Below are 21,257 nucleotides of genomic sequence, written 5' to 3'. Positions count from 1 at the left end.
TTTCAGCTACATCATAACTTCTGGTCACAGAGTTCACTCTTCACATACATCCCTCTTCCTCACAGGATGGAGTCGTCTTGTCTTGACCTGGCTCTGGAGGGTGAGCGGCTCTGTAAGGCTGGGGACTATCGTGCTGGTGTGTCCTTCTTTGAATCTGCCATCCAGGTTGGAACAGAGGACCTTCAAATCCTAAGTGCCATCTACAGCCAGCTGGGCAACGCCTACTTTCACCTTCAAGAGTACAACAAAGCCCTAGAGTACCATCGGCATGACCTCACGCTTACCAGGTGAACAGTTTCTCACGTTAATCTTAACTTGTTCAGAAACTGTATCCTCTTTTGGAACCCTCTTCATACTAATTGGACAAATTGTCTGTTTCCTGCCGGTGGGATCTTGGACCCTTATTAGCGAGCATACACCCTAGTTTTATGCAAGATTAATCTCTTACAATATATTGTAAACAAATGCTAAGACTTTTTAATAACCATTTTCCCCTCCATGATTTAATTGCCAGGCTCCACTCTGCTCTAATGCTGCTTGCGGCGGTTATTACTCTCTTGCCTCTTGTGTTTTCATACTAATGCCTCAGTAATCTACTAATATTGCACTCTAATTATTTTCCGATGTGTTTTTTTTCTCTCTTAAAATTACAGAACAATCGGAGATGAGCTTGGTGAGGCGAAAGCCAGTGGCAACCTTGGGAACACATTAAAACTTTTAGGACGGTATGATGAAGCTGTTGTTTGTTGCCAAAGACATTTGGACATCACCCGAGCCATTTATGACAAGGTGGGTCTTATTTAATGATCTTTTACCGTAGAGTTGTCTAGGTGTAAGTGAAACATACTGTATGTCCAGCCTATTTGTTAGGCCTTTTCGCTAATATTGGAATAACTAGATCCAAATTTTGTACATGCTCTGCAACCACCGAACAGTTTTGGTATGCACAATGACTGCAGAGCACCGGCGTACCAACATCTAGAATAGTTTGCCAGCCCACATGCAAACAAGCAGGTCTGGTGTCAGTGTATTTTAAGTATGTAATTATAGCGCTGGTCACTCTGGTTTCCGTGTGTTAAAATCTGCTGTTCGTGCTGTAGGTTGGGCAGGCTCGGGCGCTGTATAATTTCGGGAACGTTTACCACGCCAAGGGTAAGAACATCTGCTGGAGTGGAGCCGAGCCAGGAGAGTTCTCCGAGGAGGCCCGCATAGCACTGAGGAAGGCTGCAAAGTACTATGAGTGAGTTGGTTTCTCTGTTTGCCTCTGGACACTGACTGTTATATCGTATTCATTTCAAGAATTTCCAATATTTTGACTGAAGAGTTACAGGTTCGATTTCCCACAGCAACTACATTAGTGAAGTTTTTATCAGGGCAGCCCTGTACAAACTGATGATTTAAAAACCTACAGTCTACTTACAGTCTCTGAACCCATCAGCGTCAGACAGTCTCACAGCCTCTGGAAGTCACGCCCAACATGTCAAGTCTTTTACTTTCGACAGTGCCCATTTCCATGCACTGGTCGTCCAACTGGGGAGTTCAGCAACAAGACATCTAAGATCATATCATCAGCTGCACTTGCATGAAGATTTCTGTTCATGGAAATGTATTAAAGATGAGTTGTCGTCATATAACTGCAGATTGGTTCCAGGGTTGCATGATGTCATGTGTCCTCTTTTGCTCTCCACACAGACTTATTTCCTGAGTGCAGCCTGAGCCCATTGCTTGTAGAAAATTGTATTCTTGCTACGATGAACCAGAACACTAATATTCAGAGTATAATGAGATTATACTTCGAGGACCGACATGGCAGGGTGTGAATTTGATAAAGCAGAAAGACCCTTCAGTGTTCATCAATGTGTGTTTTATCAACATCTGGATGACATGGGTAATTTTTTTTCTCTCGATAACCCGCTGATCCAGAGATTACAGCCATTAAAACAATGAATAACATTCAAAATCAAGAAAACAGAAAGTTCTGCAAGCAGCTCTGTCTCTAGCATGTTATCTAAGTGCTCAGCTTGCTTCATGTTTTAGCTCCCGCAGTGTTCGTGTTCACAAGGCTTTTACTGGAACTTCACAGCAGAAGAGTTTGGTTTAGTGCTGAATTGAAAAATAAAGTTGCTGATGAGGTTATGCTCCCTCCTGTCCGCTCAATCAGCCTGCAGGTATAAATCTCTGGAAGGGAAAATGTGGCCGCCTGTCGACATAATAGCATTATTCTGAAAATGTAATTTGAATAAACAATCTGTCTCGATCTTTGCAATTTCATTATGACAAATAACCTAAACTCGAGCTCCTCCGACTGCTTCATTGAAACATGAGTTTGAAACTTCTTCACCTGCTAACAAGTTTACTTGCCCTTGAAGTCACAAAAATATGTTTATTTATGAGTTTTCTTTACAAAGGTATTCTTGAGTTTTAGCCCAGTTAATTCCTAACAAGGAAACAGAAAGGTTAGTCTGTCTGCTGAAAGGCGTGCTGGCTTTTGTTCCAGCTTAAAGGTAATCCTGAAAATGCCAGAGTCCTTTTTAATGTTTAGATGATACGAGTTCACATGTAAAAGCACCTTGTCATATTTAAATGTGTAACTTTGACCTTTATGTTTTTTCAAAAGGGCAAACCTGTGCATGGTGAAGGATTTAGGCGATCGAGCTGCTCAGGGTCGTACCTACGGTAACCTTGGCAACACTTACTACCTGCTGGGTGACTTTGAAGCTGCAGTGGCTGCACATGAAAAGGTAGGAGACAAACCTGTGTTGACAGGGAAGAGTTGAACCTGGTTTACCTCCAAATGTTTCTTTCTTTTTTGAGGTGTAACAGCCTCTGATAGACAGGTGATGATATAACTTGATGATGTATAAACGTACTCAGAGGAACTAAAGGATAACAACCATATTCATTGTGTCAGACACCATGACTTTTTAAAGCTGTGTTTGTCTTGATTACCTCAAACCATCTCCTGTTAATCCTAATCTTAATTTGATCCCTTATGTTTGGCAGCGGCTGCTCATCGCTAAAGAGTTTGGAGATAAGTCTGCTGAGAGGAGGGCTCACTGCAACCTTGGCAACGCCCACATATTCCTTAGTCAATTTGAGGTTGCTGCAGGTCATTACAAGTGAGTAAACAAGAGATGCTTATGGTCACTGGTGGATGTCATCACCACACTAAACATGCATGCTGATGTCATTTTACCTTGTAGCAGAGTTTGAACATCGATACTTTGTTCTGTTTTCCTGTTCATTCTTTAAAGCTGAAGTAACATTAGAGAAATTACAAAGAAATTAAGTTTCCAGAGAAAAGAAGGAAGAATCTGAATACTTCCATTTGACCCCCATGATGAAGAGTTCATCACAACATCTGATGTGTTTCATTGACTATTCATTATTTTGATGACCTCTATTTACAAGCAGTGGACAGAGAGTCAGTCAATGGTTTGATGATGATTTTAATGCTGTTGTTTGCAGATTTAAATGACAGTTCCTGTATTTATCAGATACTTGAAGCGATACATATGTAAGGTACAGTGTGCAGAGATGGGCATGGGCGTATTAAGCCTTTTTTGCTCACATCTCCTGCCATTGAAGCAACAGTTAATCAAAAGAGTCCAGTCAAAGAGGCTTCTGTGATGCATGAAAAGTATGATCCTCCATGAACAAGTTTTACTATTGAAGACATTTATTGATACAAAGTCAACCATCGCTCTCTTCTTCTTCATCATCTAACAACTGGCACATTTTTGGCTAAATGTAAAAAAAAAAAAGTGCATTACTTACTTTCCAGTCCATTCTGTGTTAATGTAGAAACATGGGGGTGCAAGATGGCAAAATATCAAAAGCTTGTTCTAAGAAAAAAAAAAAAGTATATTCTGGTGATAATAAAATCGTTTAAACATACTTTTGAATACTATAATCCATTTCTTTCAAGTCTGTCCTGATAAATGCTGCTAAATTCTACACACAGCACCTTAAGAGGCTCAGAAATATATAAAACAATTGGCAATGTTCCAAAACAGTTTAAATATACAGTTTCTTCAGAGTGGAGCTTATCATGAATATGCTTACTACATTACACTGTTTTAATAGATTCAAGATTTAAGAGAAGTATTGCCAAATGCATGATATGAGTACATTTGTAGTTTTCAGTAGCAGTAGTTATTAGATTAAGTTTACATCTCGTACTCCAGTATTTTCATGACACAGCAGTCGTCTGAAAAATGAAACAAAGAAAGGAGCAGATAACTATCATTCTCCTGCTCCCACCCTGCACATTCTTTCACTGTCCTCCTCCTCCTCTGTTTCACCCTCAGGAGGACTCTACAGCTGGCCCGGCTTCTGAAGGACAGAGCAGTAGAGGCTCAGGCCTGCTACAGTTTAGGCAACACGTACACACTACTGCAGGACTACGAGAGAGCCATCGACTACCACCTCAAGCATCTGGTCATTGCTCAGGACCTCAACGACAGGTACTGCTCATAAAAAGAGCCATTTGTTGTCAGCTGTCCACCAAACTGCCTTTGAAGTATAATGAGCATGTACAGTCTGATTGTGGGTGGTCTCTGGACTAATTACCTGCCCAGATTGAGTGGTGTGACTGCCAGCACCCTGGGAGCTATAGGAAACTGCAAAAACATTTAAAAGTCAACAAGAAACCACTTTGAGAGTCACAACAACATAAATCAAAAGCATTTATAAATCATATGATATAGCAAATTGCTTCAATTTAAATGTTTATCAGCAAACAGATCTCTTTAAAGAGAGCAAATTTAAACTTTCCTTTCAAGGGTCACAATTTTCCAGGAAATAGAAGTCAATAACTTTTTCAGAACTCCGTACACATAAATTCAGCTTCATCACAAATGTCTAAATAAGATTTAAAACCTTGCTGATGTATTAAAGGCCCATCTTCATCTATTTTCATTTCACAATAACAATTTTTAAACACATTTGTCCTGCACAGATTGTCATATCATGCCACTGCAGAGCCTAAAAGTGAAAGAAAGTTCTCCTTTGTAGAATTCTAAATTTTACTGTGGTATGCCATTTATGTAAAAAAGAAAATGTCAAGGATCCAATATTTCTTGTTTGAGAATGTAACTCTTGGTTTAATCTTGCGTACAGATAGTACAGATTATACATGTCTGTCCTAAACTTCACCTCTGCTGTCGAGGCAGTGCAGAAATTCCTAGTGTGGGCCTCTGTTTTTAATGTCTAAGGAAATGAAACTCTAAAGTTGCTTTGCCATAAATATATATGTATAAAGGACAAGTAGGATACAGCTTGAAGAAATGTGAAATATAGTGACTTCTTAAAATTCTCTCTCAGTTTTGAAACATCTAAATACTCACATTCATTTTTTAAGTTGAAGTTGTGATCTTGTCTCAAATGATAGAGGGTTTTTCCACCAGGATTTGAGGCCTATGACTAATATGCAGCTGTTAAGTACAAACCATTATTGTGAAATATACACAAGCTCACGTTGACATTGTTTTCCTAACTGATAGTTTGATGATTGCCCTTCCCTGTCTTGCATAATCTGAGCTGAAGTTGCTCAGCCTGTTTCCCTCCCCTCTGTCTCTCTGCAGAGTCGGTGAAGGAAGAGCGTACTGGAGTCTAGGAAATGCCCACACCGCCCTGGGGAATCATGAGCAAGCCATGCACTTTGCTGAGAAACATCTGGAAATTGCCAAAGAGGTGACTGTTTAGGTTCACCTCCTCCCTCAGGGTCCAATCAGCAGCTGCCATCAGCCCACACCACCCTCTAGTGGTAGTTTTAGAAACGGCAGTGGATAATAGATTCATTGTATGCAGCATGTGTATGACAGCATGCATAAAATGTAGAAATCTTATATACAAAAAAAGTGCAAAACCAGCGTAAAAGACAGATTTGTTGATTGAGTTTGTTGATGTTGCAGACGGGAGACAAAAGCGGGGAGGTGACAGCCAGGATGAACTTGTCTGACCTGCGGCTGGTCGTAGGCCTGAAGTCCAACTCCCACATTCACCCAAATGTCTTCCGCAACACAAACACTAACAGCTCTGTTCTGTCAGTGAGCTCTTGTAACTACCCCCACCTCCCAGGTGAGCCTGCACTCTTCAGGAGTCATTTCCACAACACTTCTACCAAACCATTAAGAAGCATGTGGCCATTTTGCTTATTAATCTTAATAATTAAATCTGGAGGCAAATGTTTGTCAGGTAGCACAATGTAATGATCATTACAACCTATATACACACATTTAGAGATGATAACTGCTGTGCTTGAGAAATCTTTTTTCTGCTTCTGCTTTTCTTTATAGAAAAGATAGATATTTTCTTGTAGAAGGTGTCCAATGTGGTTTCTCTGTCCTCTGGTAGCAATTATGTCGCACGATACACAGTTCCATCAATAGTGTCAGACTTTCTGTTTTACCACTGGCTCTTATGTGACATGAAGTGCAGCAATGTGTCAGCCAAGGCAAGGAGACATAGAATGCAGGCTAGTACATGTATATTTTAGACGTTTGGAATACACACATTGAGTAACACATATAAATATACTTTTGTATACAATAAATCTCCACATCCAGCTGGTGAAAAAGTGCTGTAATTGTAATAAAATGTGGACGCATTGTTAAATGTTTGTATTTGTGTTTCAGCTGTTAAGCCTGCAGAGAACTTTGAACTGAGGGCAAGCCCTGACAAACATCAAAGTGGAGATCCATCGACACAGCAAGTACATGTAAAATACTTCAAATACACTTTCTACCTTCAGTTTGCAATGTTTTGTTTATTATTAATTAAATGATTAATTAAAACCTCTAACTATTAAAATAGAACATGTTTTGTTAAAATGTCATCATTCCAAGTTGACATAAAAAATCTTTAATAAAGGAAAATGTCCAACTTTAAGCACTGCTTTAATTTTAATTAAAAATAAGGTTATTGTGCTCTTACATTGTCACTTGTTAATTGATTAGGCATATAATACGACTATTTCATTTGACAGACTTCCGCTCTGTCAATTACGTGATGCACATTCCACTGTGGGTGCAGATTGCATTGCAGATGTGTTGTTTGGGAGAATTTTAAAATGAATCAGTCAACCTGTGCTGTTTATAAAGAGGTAAACAAAAGTACTCAGTGTTGTGCAATTCAATAAACAATTTGTAACACATCTTCAATACACAGGACTGGGAGGAGGAGTCATATCCAGGGTCTTCCAAAACCAACACCATCAAGGCCTCCACTAAACTTTTCCTCTTCCACCGGTTAAGAAGCAAGAAGCAGAAAAGCATCAAGTCACCTCCTAAAGACCAGCATGAAAACCACATAGAGGACTCGGCTCATGAGCTAGAAGCACCGGTGTCTCCTCAGGTATTTCTAAATGCAGCTCATAAAACTACTCACTCATCAGATCTGAGAACTTAACAGGAGATGTTTAAGCATCCATAGTACACCTTCAGCCATGAATTTTTTTATGCTTCTTCTTCAAAATGTATAAATTAGCAATGAATACCTGTAGAGAGGAGGAGACATGTAGTGAGAATCTGTGTTCATGCTGCTCTCTCTGTAGCTTTCTATTATTGAAAGCTTGTCAGCTACCCTGATAACCTAAACGATCTTTTTTAATTAGGCTCATTTGTTTATTTATTTCCACGCTGTAGCCAGGATCTCGGGACACTATTGGAGAAGATGGCTTTTTCGACCTGCTGTCTCGTTTCCAGGGTAACAGGATGGACGACCAAAGGTGCTCCCTACTGGATGGCCAGAGCCATCTCTCTACCCACTCCTCTCCCTCCTCCACCCCACCTGTAGCTGAGAGGAAATGTGAGTCAGCCCTCACAATCCCATCTGTGTTCACACCATACATAACAAGTGGGAAAGATGTGAGAGGAATACTTAAAGGTCAGACGGCCAGTTTCCAGGTGAAAGAGGCCAATGGTTTTTTATGGTGTGAACACAGCATCTCCACAATCATGTCCTCGATGTATGAAATGTTGTGTGTGATTGATCCTTTGTGCTGTGTTGTGTTTTATGGTGTCAGACCAAAAGCAGAGGTAGTTCTCACCTCGTATCACACCTACTGTATACTTGGAACCAAGTTACAGATACAGAATTTTAGACCTTACAATGTCCCCATATGGTTTTTCCCACTTCCCTCTTTTGTTCCGTCTCTCTACAGTGCAAGCAGGTAAACAGGAGCACATAGACATCTTTTGAAGCGTATCTGAAACAATACGCTTCTCCATTTCTGATTCTCAGTAGTGTCAAAAGAATGTCAGTTCTGGTAAACAGAGAACAATATTCACAAATTCGTGCCAGGTGCTTAATTCACCCATCATTAAAATGCTGAATTTGATCTAGTTTTAACAGAATAATGTGCCAGACACTATCTGTGATTATCAGTGACATTGGTTGATCAAACCATTAAATTAAAACACAAAAATCTGACCCGAGTATCAAACACTGGAGCTTTAAAGGCTGTAAAGTGATGAAAGGTTTGTTAATTACAATACATTCAAAACTCAGCTGCACGCTTCCTCAAAACTCAGCTGCATGCTTCCTCACTCACTCCCGCTCCAGAGACCACATCACCCCAGTCCTCCTGAACCTCCATTGGCTTCCCATCACCTCCCAAATACAGTACAAGATCCTCCTCATCACCTACAAAGCCCCCCATAACCTAGCTCCCTCCTACCTCACTGACCTTCTGCAGCCATACAATCCCTCCCGCAACCTCTGTTCTACCAATGCCAACCTCCTCACCCCTCTCACCAAACCCAAGCACCAAACCTGGGGGGACAGGACCTTCTCTGTTGCTGCCCCCATCCTCTAGAACTCTCTCCCCCAACACCTCAGATTCTCTCCCTCAATCTCCAAATTCAAATCCGGACTCAAAACCCACCTATTTAGAAAGGCTTTTAACCTGTAATTGATTGATTTTTGTTCGTTTTTGTTTTGTTTTATTTGGTTTTGCTGCTTTGTTTTCCTTTGCTTTTCTATAGTATAATTTATTTTCTTGTAAAGTGTCTTGGAGAAACTTTTAAAGTGCTTTTATAAATAAAATGTATTATTATTATTATTATTATTATTATTATTATTATTATTATTACTATTATAGTTAGATCTCACCATGCAAAGCAGCTTCTGTTAACATTTGTCTCTGATCATTATCACCTTTTTGCCCAATGAAGACTCAAAAGTATTTAACACATCAACACTGATGTCTGCTCATTGTTTGACATGCAAAAGATGGATTTTAAGGTTTAGTGTTGCTTTACATTATAGAGAGATTCCAAATAAGTCATCCCCCATAAGTCATATTGACCCACAGATGATGAGTATTTCTGTTTCTAGCTATTTTGGAGTGCGCAACACCATCCCAGGATCCTGGTCATTTCCTGGAGCTGCTGGCCAGCTCCCAGGGCCGCCGTCTGGACGACCAAAGAGTCAGCCTGAGCCATTTTCCTGGCTTACGACTCAGCAGCTCCAACCCGCCTCGTACACCCTCCACCTCCAGCCCCGACCATGTCCATCCCCCAGGTAATGAACATGGAAAGTACAGTTTTATCACACTTTCAGTAGCACTGCACATGTCAAGACTAATTTCTCTTTTCAGCCCAACTCTCCAGTCCAGAAACTCGCACACCCTCCCTGTACAGTCACCTCGAAGCCAGCAGTGCTGAGCAGCCTGAAGGCGATGATGTCTTCTTCGACATGCTTGTGAAGTGCCAGGTGGGAAAATCAAATCCAGAACTTAGTTTTTAACATGTTGATCATTTTTTATTCTACTTTTACGGCATATACCTGATGAGAAATTGTCCTACATTTCAAAAGGTCTCTGGAAAAGAATCAGTGTTTAGTTACTGAGAGTGATATCACTTTCCTGAAAGGTTGATAGATAAAGAGTCAAATAGATATTACTTCACAATAAATTTATACACTCCTGTTGCCAGATTGAACATTTTTCATGTTGATGTTATGGCTGTCTAAGCTCATGACTTAGCTGGGCTTGAATCTGTACCTAAGGTTTCTTTTATCCAACAATTTGAAGTTGATACAACATTAGAAGTAACTGAATAAATATTTGTCTAAATGTTGTAACTTAAGCCTTTTGTTTTTTGAAACCTCATTAGTTTAAAACATTTTGCTTAATGTTTTAGATTGTTATCGTTTTCTAAACATTTTGACATTTTAATTTTTAATCAACCTATTCTTTTATTTAAAAGAATGATATGTAAACAGTGTTTTTGTACTATGAGCAAGACATTTTCTAAAGTGGACAGCAGCCGATAGCCCGTCCAGGAATTTGTCCTGTTAAAATATGGAGGGAAGTCAGAGAGGAGTTTTAAAGAGGGTTAGATTTAAGATCAGAATCAGCTTTGTTGGCCAGGTATGTGCACGTTAAAGTAATTCTATTCATTTTTCAGTTTAACGTTGATGTGCATGTATGTATGAAGAAAAAGACATGCTTGAAACAAGAAGCTTGATGAGTAACAATAGAAAAGGTTTATATTAACATGATCATTGAGCTTCCATGCACAAGCCTACATATATCAATATATTTGATGCACTCTTTGTTAATAATTTCATACAATATATTTTATCAAAGGCTTTTTATTCCAAAAACACCAGAAGTAACCATCTGGTGCGCTATTTCATGTTTTGACTCTAACCCGCTCATTTTTTTTCTCTGCGTTTTGACTCAGCCCTGCAGAGAGATCACTGAAAATGGACACTCTCAGAGGGCCGTTGTAGCACTGCTTTTTAAAACACAGCTGTTGGCTGCTACCATGTATCTCTGACCTGTGCAGAAGCTGCCTCAGTGTTAAAAATGACTTGTAGTTATATCACATCGGCACAGATAGTTTTAATCTCATAGGATCAAGCAGTGTCAGTTCACAGAGGGGCCACTGCTGCTCTTCCCTGACTGCCGAGGCTCAGTGCATTATGGGAAACAATTGGATTTACTTTGAGCCCAGTGCTTGCTCGTCCTCAAATTTAATAGACACATTTCTGATGATCGTTTGAGAGAAACTTGTTTCATCTTCTCGATTCTTTTATACACTTAACCCAAGATATTTTAGATGTAATAGAAAAGCTTTCCTTACAAGCTAATTCTGGTATTTTGAAAACAAGGCCCAAGTTGTGACAATAGGGTCAAAATTTTAACCTCAAAACAGCCTGAAGTGCTGCAATGTTGTACTCATGTGCAATTGAAAAAAAGTATATGTACGCATGTCCTTCAAAATGTTGTCTACAGGTTCAGATTATATTATACATGTTTGGAATCACTGGAAGGATCCTACAGAGAAGGATATCATAACTGTTCTAGATATAGAATTTGAATCTAAATATATAAATATAGGCCCTGGGTTAAAAAGTACATAAATTGCCTTTTAAATTGTCAGTAATTCACATGACTACACATGGCAAACTTAACAGCTCTGTATAAGTATCAGCTAATTTGACTCTTTGGTTCATGATCTTGTTTCAGGGCTCCAGGCTGAACGACCAGAGGTGTGCTGCTCCACCTTCTGCAAATAGAGGACCAACTGTTCCAGACGAGGATTTTTTCAGTCTCATCCTGCATTCCCAGTCCAACAGGATGGAGGAGCAGAGAGTTTTGGCACCCCCTGGTGTCACACAATCCAAACCAGACTGACCCCATCAAGGATTCCTCAGTGTCTCGGGATACCAGATGAAGTAACCGAGCTGTCTGGAGTTTTTTGGAACTGACAGCTCTCTTTCGCAATTTCTGCCTTTTTTTTCGGACTGTACTGACAACAACCCTGTAAGACTATAAAGAATGCAAGGTACACTATTAGGAATTCAAGGCTCAAAACAACACAAACCTGATCATTAAGGATGTAAAATCATGGGAAATGATGGGTTTACAAGACATATGGATTTGTTCTTAGATAAGTGACACTATCACTGGGGCATTTGACACATTTGCTGATGCCCCTGTTGCCTGTTTTTAAGAAAAGACCAGCGACATCTGCCTGCTCTGGAAGCTTTCATCAAACCACTCTTAACAACTGTTGTAGCTCATGTTTGAGCTCAAAGGACTCTACTTGATGGATGCCAGCTGAAGGAAATACTGCTTTATGATGGACAATAGAGTCAATGAAGCTATCATTAACTCAGCAAAGTGGTGCATAACAAGCTGTTCTGCCCATGTGGGATCACTTTGTCTTTAGGAGCAGTATATTTTGGTTTGACTTGATCTTAGACCTTTCCAACAAAACCTCATCGGACTCGACAAATCTGATGACATAAGAGATTACATCAACCTTTCTACTTGTGTCACCTCTATGTCATCTATAATCAGATGTTGCTTTTGAAAGACGGAAAGATCAGGAAGTCTTTTTATGGGTGGAATCATTTTGCCATCAACTTTTTTTTTTTGGTTGTTACAACATTTTACCAGGGATAAACTGTTTAGACAAAAAGAAAAGGAAGAATTGTAATTTTACTTTTTTTTTATTGATAACTTCTCCTGACAGGAGAAATAAAATCCCATAAATTTACAAAACAGTGTGTTTATTTAATCTTGACTCGTCAACAGTGGGCCATACAAAGTGCAGAGCAATAGAAAAACACCAAACAACTTACATTTAAAGTGACCGATGTTTCTCTTTCTATGTCTGTGGATATATACATTACTAACGTGTATTTACAACAAATTCTCTCCACCTCAGTGCATCATGTTAGGGCCAGACTTAATGGAGTTTGGTCTACTCAGTAATGAAAAGCTCAAATCAATCACATAAGTTAAGTTTGAGGAAAATGTTAGAATGATTTAAGAATCTTTAGTATCTTAAGTATAAAGTGCTCTTTCAGTTCAGGTTATAGTTCAGAGAGTTTAGTCTTACAATATCTCCGCACAGCCCGCTACGCCTCTGATGTCAGAATCTCATCCTGATGTCTCCTGAACCTAAAAGAAGGAAACAGTTCAGTGTAGATTCTGAGTTTTATAGTTTTTTGTGATATAACCACATACAAACCAAAAGACCACTGTGTGTCAATGATTTTGGACTTCGCAGGTTGATAAAATGATGACTATTCATGGCCAGTTGACTGTTTACAGAGTGAGCTGCATTTGACCTACCTGTTGATCCAGCAGTCTAAGAAGCAGCTTTTGTCCTCCTTCAGTCTGTACAACCCGGAGTTTGGCAGATCTTTACACACTGACAGGAATGTCTGCAGCTCAGATATCGGGAGTCCACCCTGCTGCTGCAGCTGCATGATACGAGACAGGAAGTGAGAGTTTACACAGAGTGGCATAATTTGACATAACAGCAAAAGTTAAGCATTACTTTTCTTCAATGGTGTTAAGTATAGTATCTACTCAGGTACTGTGTCTAAGTAGAATTGAAGATACTAGAGAATCTCCCTTTCATCTTTTTACTAAGGATTTTCCAAACTACTAATTTCAGACTTTTGACTCAAGTTTAAACTAAAACTTCGACAAAATGAAGAAACACTGAGTAGGGATGTAAGGATACACTCAACCCCCGAGTCGATTCGAATCCCAATTTTTTTGGTTCACGATACAATTCACTCATGATTCTCTAACGTTTTTAAGGAAAACTAGATTGAACTCAAAATTTAAATAACTTATTTTATTTCTCAGATGTGGAGCGTTGAAATATATATTTTTTTCTCTAATATTTCTTTGTATACAAATTAATGCTTTTTCATTTTTAAAAGGTGTGTTGTAACTCAAATAAAACCACTGCACACTTTTTTTCAGCACCTTGCAAAAAAAAAAAACTACCCTACAAAAATACCTTGTTAGAACATTTCAGAACAATTATAAAGAAATGGAAAGTGAACGATTCCCAAATGACAGGGAATCTCTTTAAATACAATAAAGTGCAGCTTATGCTCCTGGCTTTGAATTTACATGTTTTTCTTCAGATATCAGGGAAAGCCAAAATGCTGCCATACCTCAGACTTGAAACACAAAAGGGAATCCTGAACTGCTCGGTCTTCACCTGCTGCTGCCATGTCTGTTATGCTCAACCATAGTGCTCAACTAAGCGAGTGACGAGAGAGCAGCGCAAGAGACTTAATGATGCTGAACAAGTGGAGTGAATGCAGATAGCGCCTTCTACTGTTTAAAAATAATATTGCAATACAAATGTTGAATCAATTTTTTACCGTATTGTGATATATCCTTAAATCCCTAACACTCAGGGAAGTGTAAATTAAGCAGAATAAAATCTGCAATAGTCCAAGTCCAATATTTGTTTTATACAAAATAGCAAATGTTTTGATGTCTAAGATGATCCAAGGCTTGGGTGACTGCCTGCAAGAAGATTAGAAGATCCTCAGCAGTACACAAGGTAGTTAGCCCTACCCAATACCAGAGTAATATTTAAGTTATTTTCATGTCAATGCATCAGTTGTATTGAAAAATCTACCTAAAAAGCCACACTGCTACTCTACTTTGTTACAGGTACTTAGAGCTACTTTTACAGTCTATACATTTTGACTGCAAGACATAACTGTGAGATTATTCCTTCACTTAAATGTTTCTACTTATACTTTTATTTAGGATCGGAGTACTTGAACTTAATATACTCTAATAACAAGCACACACCTCATCTTTCATAACTAGGTAGAAAAAATAATACAAACATAGGATAACGGGTTATAACCATCTGGAACAAGAGTAAACATTACCTTAATGGTGTCGTATGTATCTGTGATGATTGTGATGAAGAGGCTGAGGATCATGTAGATGAAGAGTGAGACAAAGCTGTAGAGGTAGATCCTGCTGAAAGTCCACACCAGGCTGCTCTTCTGCTTCATGTTCTTAAAGGTGGGGTACATGTCGTCTCCGTTGATCAGGGAGAACAGACACTCAGACACGGTGTTTAATGTGCGGAACTAAAACAAAAGGACAATGAGGGGAAATAAGTTATTTGTCTGTTCTTCATGATCTAACGCTGAAACCAACAGAGCATAAATAATAAAGATACTGCACAGAAAGGTCTATTTAAATAATTAATTATCAAAACTGTCCTCACCTTCTCATGATAGGGGCCGAGGACAATCCAGCCGCAGAAACAGTAACTGAGATAGATAATTCCAGCACAGCAGATGAAACGGATCACATTGGGGAAAGCTGCTCTGAGTGTCAGGATTAGAATCTGAAACAGACACAAAACAAAGTATAAGACGATCTGTTCAAAGACTAGCATCAAACAAAGAATGGATTCTCTCATGGGATTTGGTTCATTCTTTATTATAGGTCTAAATAAATCACTTTTACATGTCACAAATCATTTTTGCTTATTTTCAGAAATATAAACAAGCAGGCAAAAAAAAAAGCAAAATGACAATGAATGAACTCAAAGACAACACATTCTGTATTTGATTTAAAAAATATGTATATCTTACGTTATACTTCCTGAAGTAGCCCATGTAACGGATGACCCCGATCCAGACAAACATGGTACCAGTCCCAAGAAAAATACTGCAGATGTCATAACTTGTGAGGACCTAAAAGAAACATGACGTTTAAAACTGTGTGACTGAGATGTCAGTTTAGATGACCTCACTTATTCTGTGATCTGCATTACCTTGGTCTGGATTTCTATCTTGAGAATAGAGCCTATGATGGACAACATGTCACTGATGATGATCAAGATGTACCAACCGTTCAAGAACTCCAACTTGTCAGACAATGGGACTTCTTTACCACACTTAGTCCTGCAGAAGAGGGAGTACTCCTGTTGAAAACCAAGAGAGATGTAGGGAGGTTGTATTATAAATCTCTGCAAAGCAGTGCTGAACATTTCTATACAAAGTTGTCACATCAAATTAGAATTTAAAAGGGTTAATCTGATGACAGAAGCCCAGGTTAACAACCCCAAATCAGCAACATCCCAAAATTAAGTACAGGCTGATGAAAATAACAATTCCAATAGTGTACATCAAGCTTCTAAGAAGAAAAAGAGAAATATAGCGAAAATATCGACATCAAAACTAACATTGCTAGAATACTCTTGGCTGCTGTATACAACACTCGTTATTCCAAAAGGTATTATTTTGTAATTGTTACAGACCCAGATTAACTTCTAAGGCCCTAAAGATAATATATACCACAATATGAAAATAGAAAGTGAGGAGGATTCATTTTAGGTTTAGGAGATGATTTAAGTTTTAAATGTTACAAACCTTTCTTTTTCAAGTTAGGCATACTCACCTACATACAAAGAATTAATCTTGTCCCAACAGAGAAGCGCTTTAATAAGAGACTGACAGACTGCATTTTCCTTTCTACACCAAAAGAGGGCGGTGGATTTAAATGACTTAACAGAAATCGTTCATCTTGTCATTGATGGCCTCATTCCCTTTTTAAGTCATAAAGAGGCAGCACTCAAAATATTTTTGTGTTTCAAAACCAAAGACTCATCACAGTCTTTAAACGTTGCTCGTGTTAATGAAAAACTAGGTTATATTGTTCCTCATTACCGTTAAATAAACCTAGAACAGCTTGTTTCAGTTTCATTTTGATGTGTTCACTGAACACTTAGGGGAAATTGAAAAAAAAAATCTAAATTCATAGTATAGTAGGGGAAGACTTGCAGTAAATGGCCGCAGCCAGGAATCGAATCGATGACCTCTGCGACAAGCACTGTAGCCTCTGTATGTGGGGCGCTTGGACTGTTAGGCCACCAGCACCCCAAAAGTAAATCCAAATTCTATTTGGATTATTGCATTTCTCACATTTTGATCTTAAATAACACATGCATTCATTTAATTAAGAATAATATTATTATAGCCAACGTTATCTATATTGGATGTCTTCATGTGTCCTGTAAAGACAACTGTTCAAAAAGTTAAAACTTCAAATGTTAATTTTAAGTTTGTTTCAAATGTTTTTGACATTTTGCATTCACTGGTTGCCCACTTTATCAATGCACTACCATATCTATCTGACACAAATCAAATTCTCCACCAACTCTACCACTGAGCCACAGCCACCCCTCTGAGCTAGAGCTTCTCCTCGGCCACAAAACAAACAAATGTTAAATGAAAATCATTTATTTATCATTTATAAATCATCAATGTTTTACGTTCACTTCAGCTCACTTACAAACTGCAGCTGAATGCCATTGATCACTGAGCGTGTGCAGAGAGCGAAGGATGTTATGCAGGTTATAATGATGAGGCAGTCAAACAGCACAGTCAGGTTAATGTTCCTGGCAGCTGTAAGTACAGAGAAATTAAAAATAATGTTATCTTACAAGGATGAACATCTTCCAACAGATTTAAGTTTCAAGCTTAAGATAGCACCTTAGTATCTGAGGAATCCGGTTGATTCTCTCATGAATACGAAATACATCTCAGCAAACTCACATGCTCCAGTTACTTTCCAGTCCCTGCATTCATTGATGTCTACGTCATTTTCCAGGTCAACCTTTATCCTTCCGCTGTGAACTTGGTTGTCGAAAGTGATCTGTTAACAGACAGCCGTGTTCAAGAGACATGTTTTCAAAAGAACTACAACTCAACAGCCAAACCCAGCAGCTACACATTCTCTCGTAAGGCCCTAAAGATAATATTTAACTACAAAATGAGCAGCCTGCTGACATTTTTGTCGTCATGTAGCTCAGAATTCTGACTCTGACTTTATTTTTCATTTGAACGAGTGAAGTGTCACGATAAATCTCTGCAAGCAGCAATTTAGTAATCACACGTCATATCACTGATTTTAAATGACAGTCTGATGTGATGCAGTGTTTACTGAGCCCTGAAATTAAGTGAAAAAACGTACAATAACATTGAAGTCGTAGCAGTCTGGCAGCTCTCGATGTCTCACGGTCTGTAAATTTATGGCCTTCAGAACAAAACTGATCCTGACAGTGAGCAATCTGGAAGACAAAGCAGACACATGAACTGCAGAGGTTGTCACATCACATTCAAAGTCAAAAAGGAAGATGATTTAAGCTCAAACCTTTTGAAATACAATTCAAATCAGGATACGTTCCCCGCAGTGTAGGGTGATACATCGGAAAAATTTCAAGACACTCTGTAAGTTAGAAACATACGATATAAAACAAGCAATGTCCATTTTTTGGGCAAAACCTGGTTTAAGTATCCCTCTTTGTACCCATACATACCAGTTTTCACTTTGGCATCTATTTCAAAGGTCTCATTGCTGGGGAAGATGGAGCCATTTTGGTAGAACTCCTGACAGAGAGACAGGGGGGTGTAGATTCCGCTCTTTTTCTCATACTCATGGTTGCCGACTGTGATGTTGTGCAGATGTCCATACTGAAAACAAAATAGTTATGTCTGTTAAATAAAGTCAGTTTGACCACTTAGAGGTGTAAAAGTTACGTCAAAATAGTAGCTGCTGGTTTAGGTTGTTGAAGTCAGCGGTTCCAAACTTTGTTGGCCTGTCGCAGCTCAGTCAGATGAGTTCAAGTAACCCTTCATTAATATCCACTAACCATGACCTAAATGCAAATAATGTAGCACTTCTAACAGTGCAAAAGTGGACTTCATGACAACCCTTTAATAAAACTGAAGCACTGTGCTACTGGACAGGCTCAGTGGTCAAAGCATGTCCCATATACAGAGGTTATAGTCCTTGTCGCAGTGGTCGCAGGTTCGACTCTCGGCCTCTACCTTTGACTGCTCCGCACATCTCGTCTCTCTTCAGCTTTCCTAACCAACAAAGGCAAAAATGCCAAAATATATAGCTTTAAAAGGTAATGAATAAAAGACTGAAATGGTTAGCAAGCAAACGGTTGCTAAAAATGATAAAAATTAGTAAAAATAATTAGCTTTCAGAACTTAGTGGACTTAAAGTCAAAATAGTAAGCTAAAATGAATGGGTAAAGAGTGAAAGCCCAAAGTGAAAACAGTTTGAATAGTTTACTTCAACAAAAGGATAATAGATTGAAATATTGTTTTACTTATAGGGTACATTGTTATGTTAACCAAACCACTTTGAGCATTCACATTAGGGTGGAAAGAGTGGGGTGTAGCGAAGGGCCAAGGGCACGTGTTAAACAAGCTGCTGCAGCAACAAAGACTAAAGCCTCTATATATGGGACATGCTTTGACCACTGAGCTAGTCCAGTAGCACAATGCTTCATTTGTATTAAAGGGTTGTCATACTTTCCAATTTTGCACTGTTAGTAGTTCTGTATGATATGCATTTAGATCATGATTGGTAGATATTAGTGAAGGGGGGCGACAGGCCAACAAAGTTTGTAACCGCTGACTCCAACAACCTAAACCAGCAGCTGGGGCATGCACTTTACCTTCGAGGCCAACAGCACCCCTACTCATTACTTTTAACAGTGTAAATCCTTTATCCATCAGTTCAAGCTTACTCATCAGAGTTTGTTCTCTTTGGGGATCGTTTTAACAGTTTATTTTTTACATTCAGCGAACTTTTTAATCATTTCTCCTATCACTGCATTATTCAGGTTCAGGTGTTACAGCTCACCTATTATTGATACATCCTCTTGATCAAGTCTTGTTTTGTATTTTTCTTAAAAGTTGAAACTTATTATTGTTTTCTGCACACTAACATCTGCAGACGTACCAGCCCTGGGATACAAGTCCCCTTGTTTTGGAATGAGTGATTAAGGTGAAAGTTATTTTAAATGCAGGGGAAACATACCAACAAGAAAAAAGATTGAAAGAATATGAACAAAGTTCAATCCCATGACGAGCTATAACTTTTTAGGGTTTCGGCCATATAAGCATGCACAGTTATAACATTCCAACAATGATTTACAGACACACAAAAGCAAAAGGAACAATATAATCTAATGACATTAATAAAAATAAACTGTTTACATTTTTGAAATCATGCATTCTTTGTGTTCCTTGACGTTTGGAGTAAATAACAGGAAAATTAAAGCATCATTTACCTTTCCAATGACGTAATCGATGTGATCATACACATCATCCTGTGTGTAAACAGCATATGTATCCATGCCTCCGTCAATATAACCTTTCAAGAAGAGGTGCTTGAATGTCATCAGATTTTCTTCCTTAAATGTGACAACCATCTGGTTGCTCAGCCCAAAAGACACTAACTGAGAAGACAAACAACAAAAAAACAAAGAAAAGAAAGATGTTGTCAATTTAGCACATTAAGACAAACAGTAGCTGTTAATGCAAAGTCTGATAACCATACCTGGATGGTAATAATGGCAATCTTGATGATCTGCAGTAAGAGTTTCCATGGTTTTCGGCCACGAGCATGGTACTTCTCACAGGGGTTCATGAAGTAATATTTGATCTTCCGTCTGAGACACTCCACATTGTGCTGATCTTCTAGACACTGATGTTGGTGGGCTGCCCAGGGAGGGGTATCATCCGCCTCATACTCATCATACAAGTCACTGGACTCCTCCATATCTAAAGTAAATTAATATGTGGCTTACATGCAATAAAAGTGTGTCACATTAGTGACACTGTGGACACTGATGACAGGTTCAAAAAGTAGTTGAAGACCTATCTGTTTAGACTTGCCTTTATTTAATCTGTCTGTTTTTATGTCATGTTTTTGTATTTATTTGCAATTGCTGTTTTTCCTTGTAATGTTTTTCTATTGTTGTTGTAGAGCACCTTGTGACCTCTGTTCTTGAGAGATGCTCAATAAATAAATCTTACTTACTTACTTAGAGCAGTTTCCATTTTAACTCCCCTGTCTTCTACATAAATAAGAGGCAAAAACCAATACTCCTTCTATGAAATTCAATACACTTGTCTTCCATAGTAAGAGCTTAAAACATGAACGAATGGAGCGACAAATGAAGGAGGGTTGAAGTCCTGTTTTAACAACTATACACTTTAACAACTTCTGGAAACAGAGGTCACTCTTCCTTGTTGTGTTCCCTTTAAAGAAAAGGTTATTGTTTTTACCCATATAGCAAACGATTGACTAATCAGCTCCTACCTGGGAGGAGGAAGGAAACAGGTGTACCTGAGTATTGTTGAATAACACACGGCAGCTCACGTGTTGACACTTGACCAGCTTCAACCATTGCAGCTAAAAGTCATATATTCAATCCTTATCGCATATTATAGATAAACTAGTTACCCTCCCGTGAGAATGAATGAAAATAGACGTAGAAACAGTTGCTACTTACCAAAGTCGCACAGAAAGTAAATCGACTACTAATGAGATCCACCTGTTGTCTCCTTCACGCGCTTTCAGTCAATATTTCCTTTCCAAATTAATAAAATCCGCAGCTTATTTAATTTAAATAGCTGTTTTATAACTT

The 21,257-nt window shown here is 38.7% G+C and overlaps 2 protein-coding genes across 3 annotated transcripts in view; one reads left to right on the top strand and one right to left on the bottom strand.

Moving 5' to 3' along the window:
* The window catches only part of LOC117826856 (G-protein-signaling modulator 2-like), a 23,425-nt gene extending 10,905 nt beyond the window's left edge, over nucleotides 1-12,520 (top strand). Inside the window, exons 2-15 of one of the 2 annotated variants that reach the window (XM_034703240.1) lie at nucleotides 66-287; nucleotides 654-789; nucleotides 1,101-1,240; nucleotides 2,618-2,741; nucleotides 3,004-3,119; nucleotides 4,311-4,466; nucleotides 5,586-5,694; nucleotides 5,916-6,081; nucleotides 6,639-6,721; nucleotides 7,171-7,356; nucleotides 7,647-7,809; nucleotides 9,340-9,525; nucleotides 9,602-9,717; nucleotides 11,480-12,520. In XM_034703240.1, the coding sequence (XP_034559131.1) occupies nucleotides 67-287; nucleotides 654-789; nucleotides 1,101-1,240; nucleotides 2,618-2,741; nucleotides 3,004-3,119; nucleotides 4,311-4,466; nucleotides 5,586-5,694; nucleotides 5,916-6,081; nucleotides 6,639-6,721; nucleotides 7,171-7,356; nucleotides 7,647-7,809; nucleotides 9,340-9,525; nucleotides 9,602-9,717; nucleotides 11,480-11,647 (2,070 nt within the window). In that variant the 5' untranslated portion in view covers nucleotide 66 and the 3' untranslated portion in view covers nucleotides 11,648-12,520. The remainder of the gene's footprint in view (nucleotides 1-65; nucleotides 288-653; nucleotides 790-1,100; nucleotides 1,241-2,617; nucleotides 2,742-3,003; nucleotides 3,120-4,310; nucleotides 4,467-5,585; nucleotides 5,695-5,915; nucleotides 6,082-6,638; nucleotides 6,722-7,170; nucleotides 7,357-7,646; nucleotides 7,810-9,339; nucleotides 9,526-9,601; nucleotides 9,718-11,479) is intronic. The other variant, XM_034703249.1, reaches the window with a different exon arrangement.
* mcoln3b (mucolipin 3b) lies at nucleotides 12,512-21,077 on the bottom strand. Its single transcript, XM_034703262.1, is given in 15 exon segments — nucleotides 12,512-12,922; nucleotides 13,097-13,227; nucleotides 14,677-14,883; nucleotides 15,024-15,146; nucleotides 15,397-15,498; nucleotides 15,579-15,728; nucleotides 17,099-17,211; nucleotides 17,362-17,461; nucleotides 17,780-17,876; nucleotides 17,960-17,981; nucleotides 17,984-18,034; nucleotides 18,126-18,279; nucleotides 19,896-20,063; nucleotides 20,165-20,388; nucleotides 20,957-21,077. Coding segments are annotated over 15 exon segments (1,746 nt in total). The 5' UTR covers nucleotides 21,018-21,077; the 3' UTR covers nucleotides 12,512-12,879.
* Between the last annotated feature and the right edge of the window lie 180 nt (nucleotides 21,078-21,257).

Source organism: Notolabrus celidotus, chromosome 2, assembly GCF_009762535.1.
Source record: "Notolabrus celidotus isolate fNotCel1 chromosome 2, fNotCel1.pri, whole genome shotgun sequence".
Classification (NCBI taxonomy): Eukaryota; Metazoa; Chordata; class Actinopteri; order Labriformes; family Labridae; genus Notolabrus; species Notolabrus celidotus.
The sequence above is the reverse complement of the archived record's forward strand: the minus strand, read 5'-3'. Positions and strand labels throughout refer to the sequence as shown.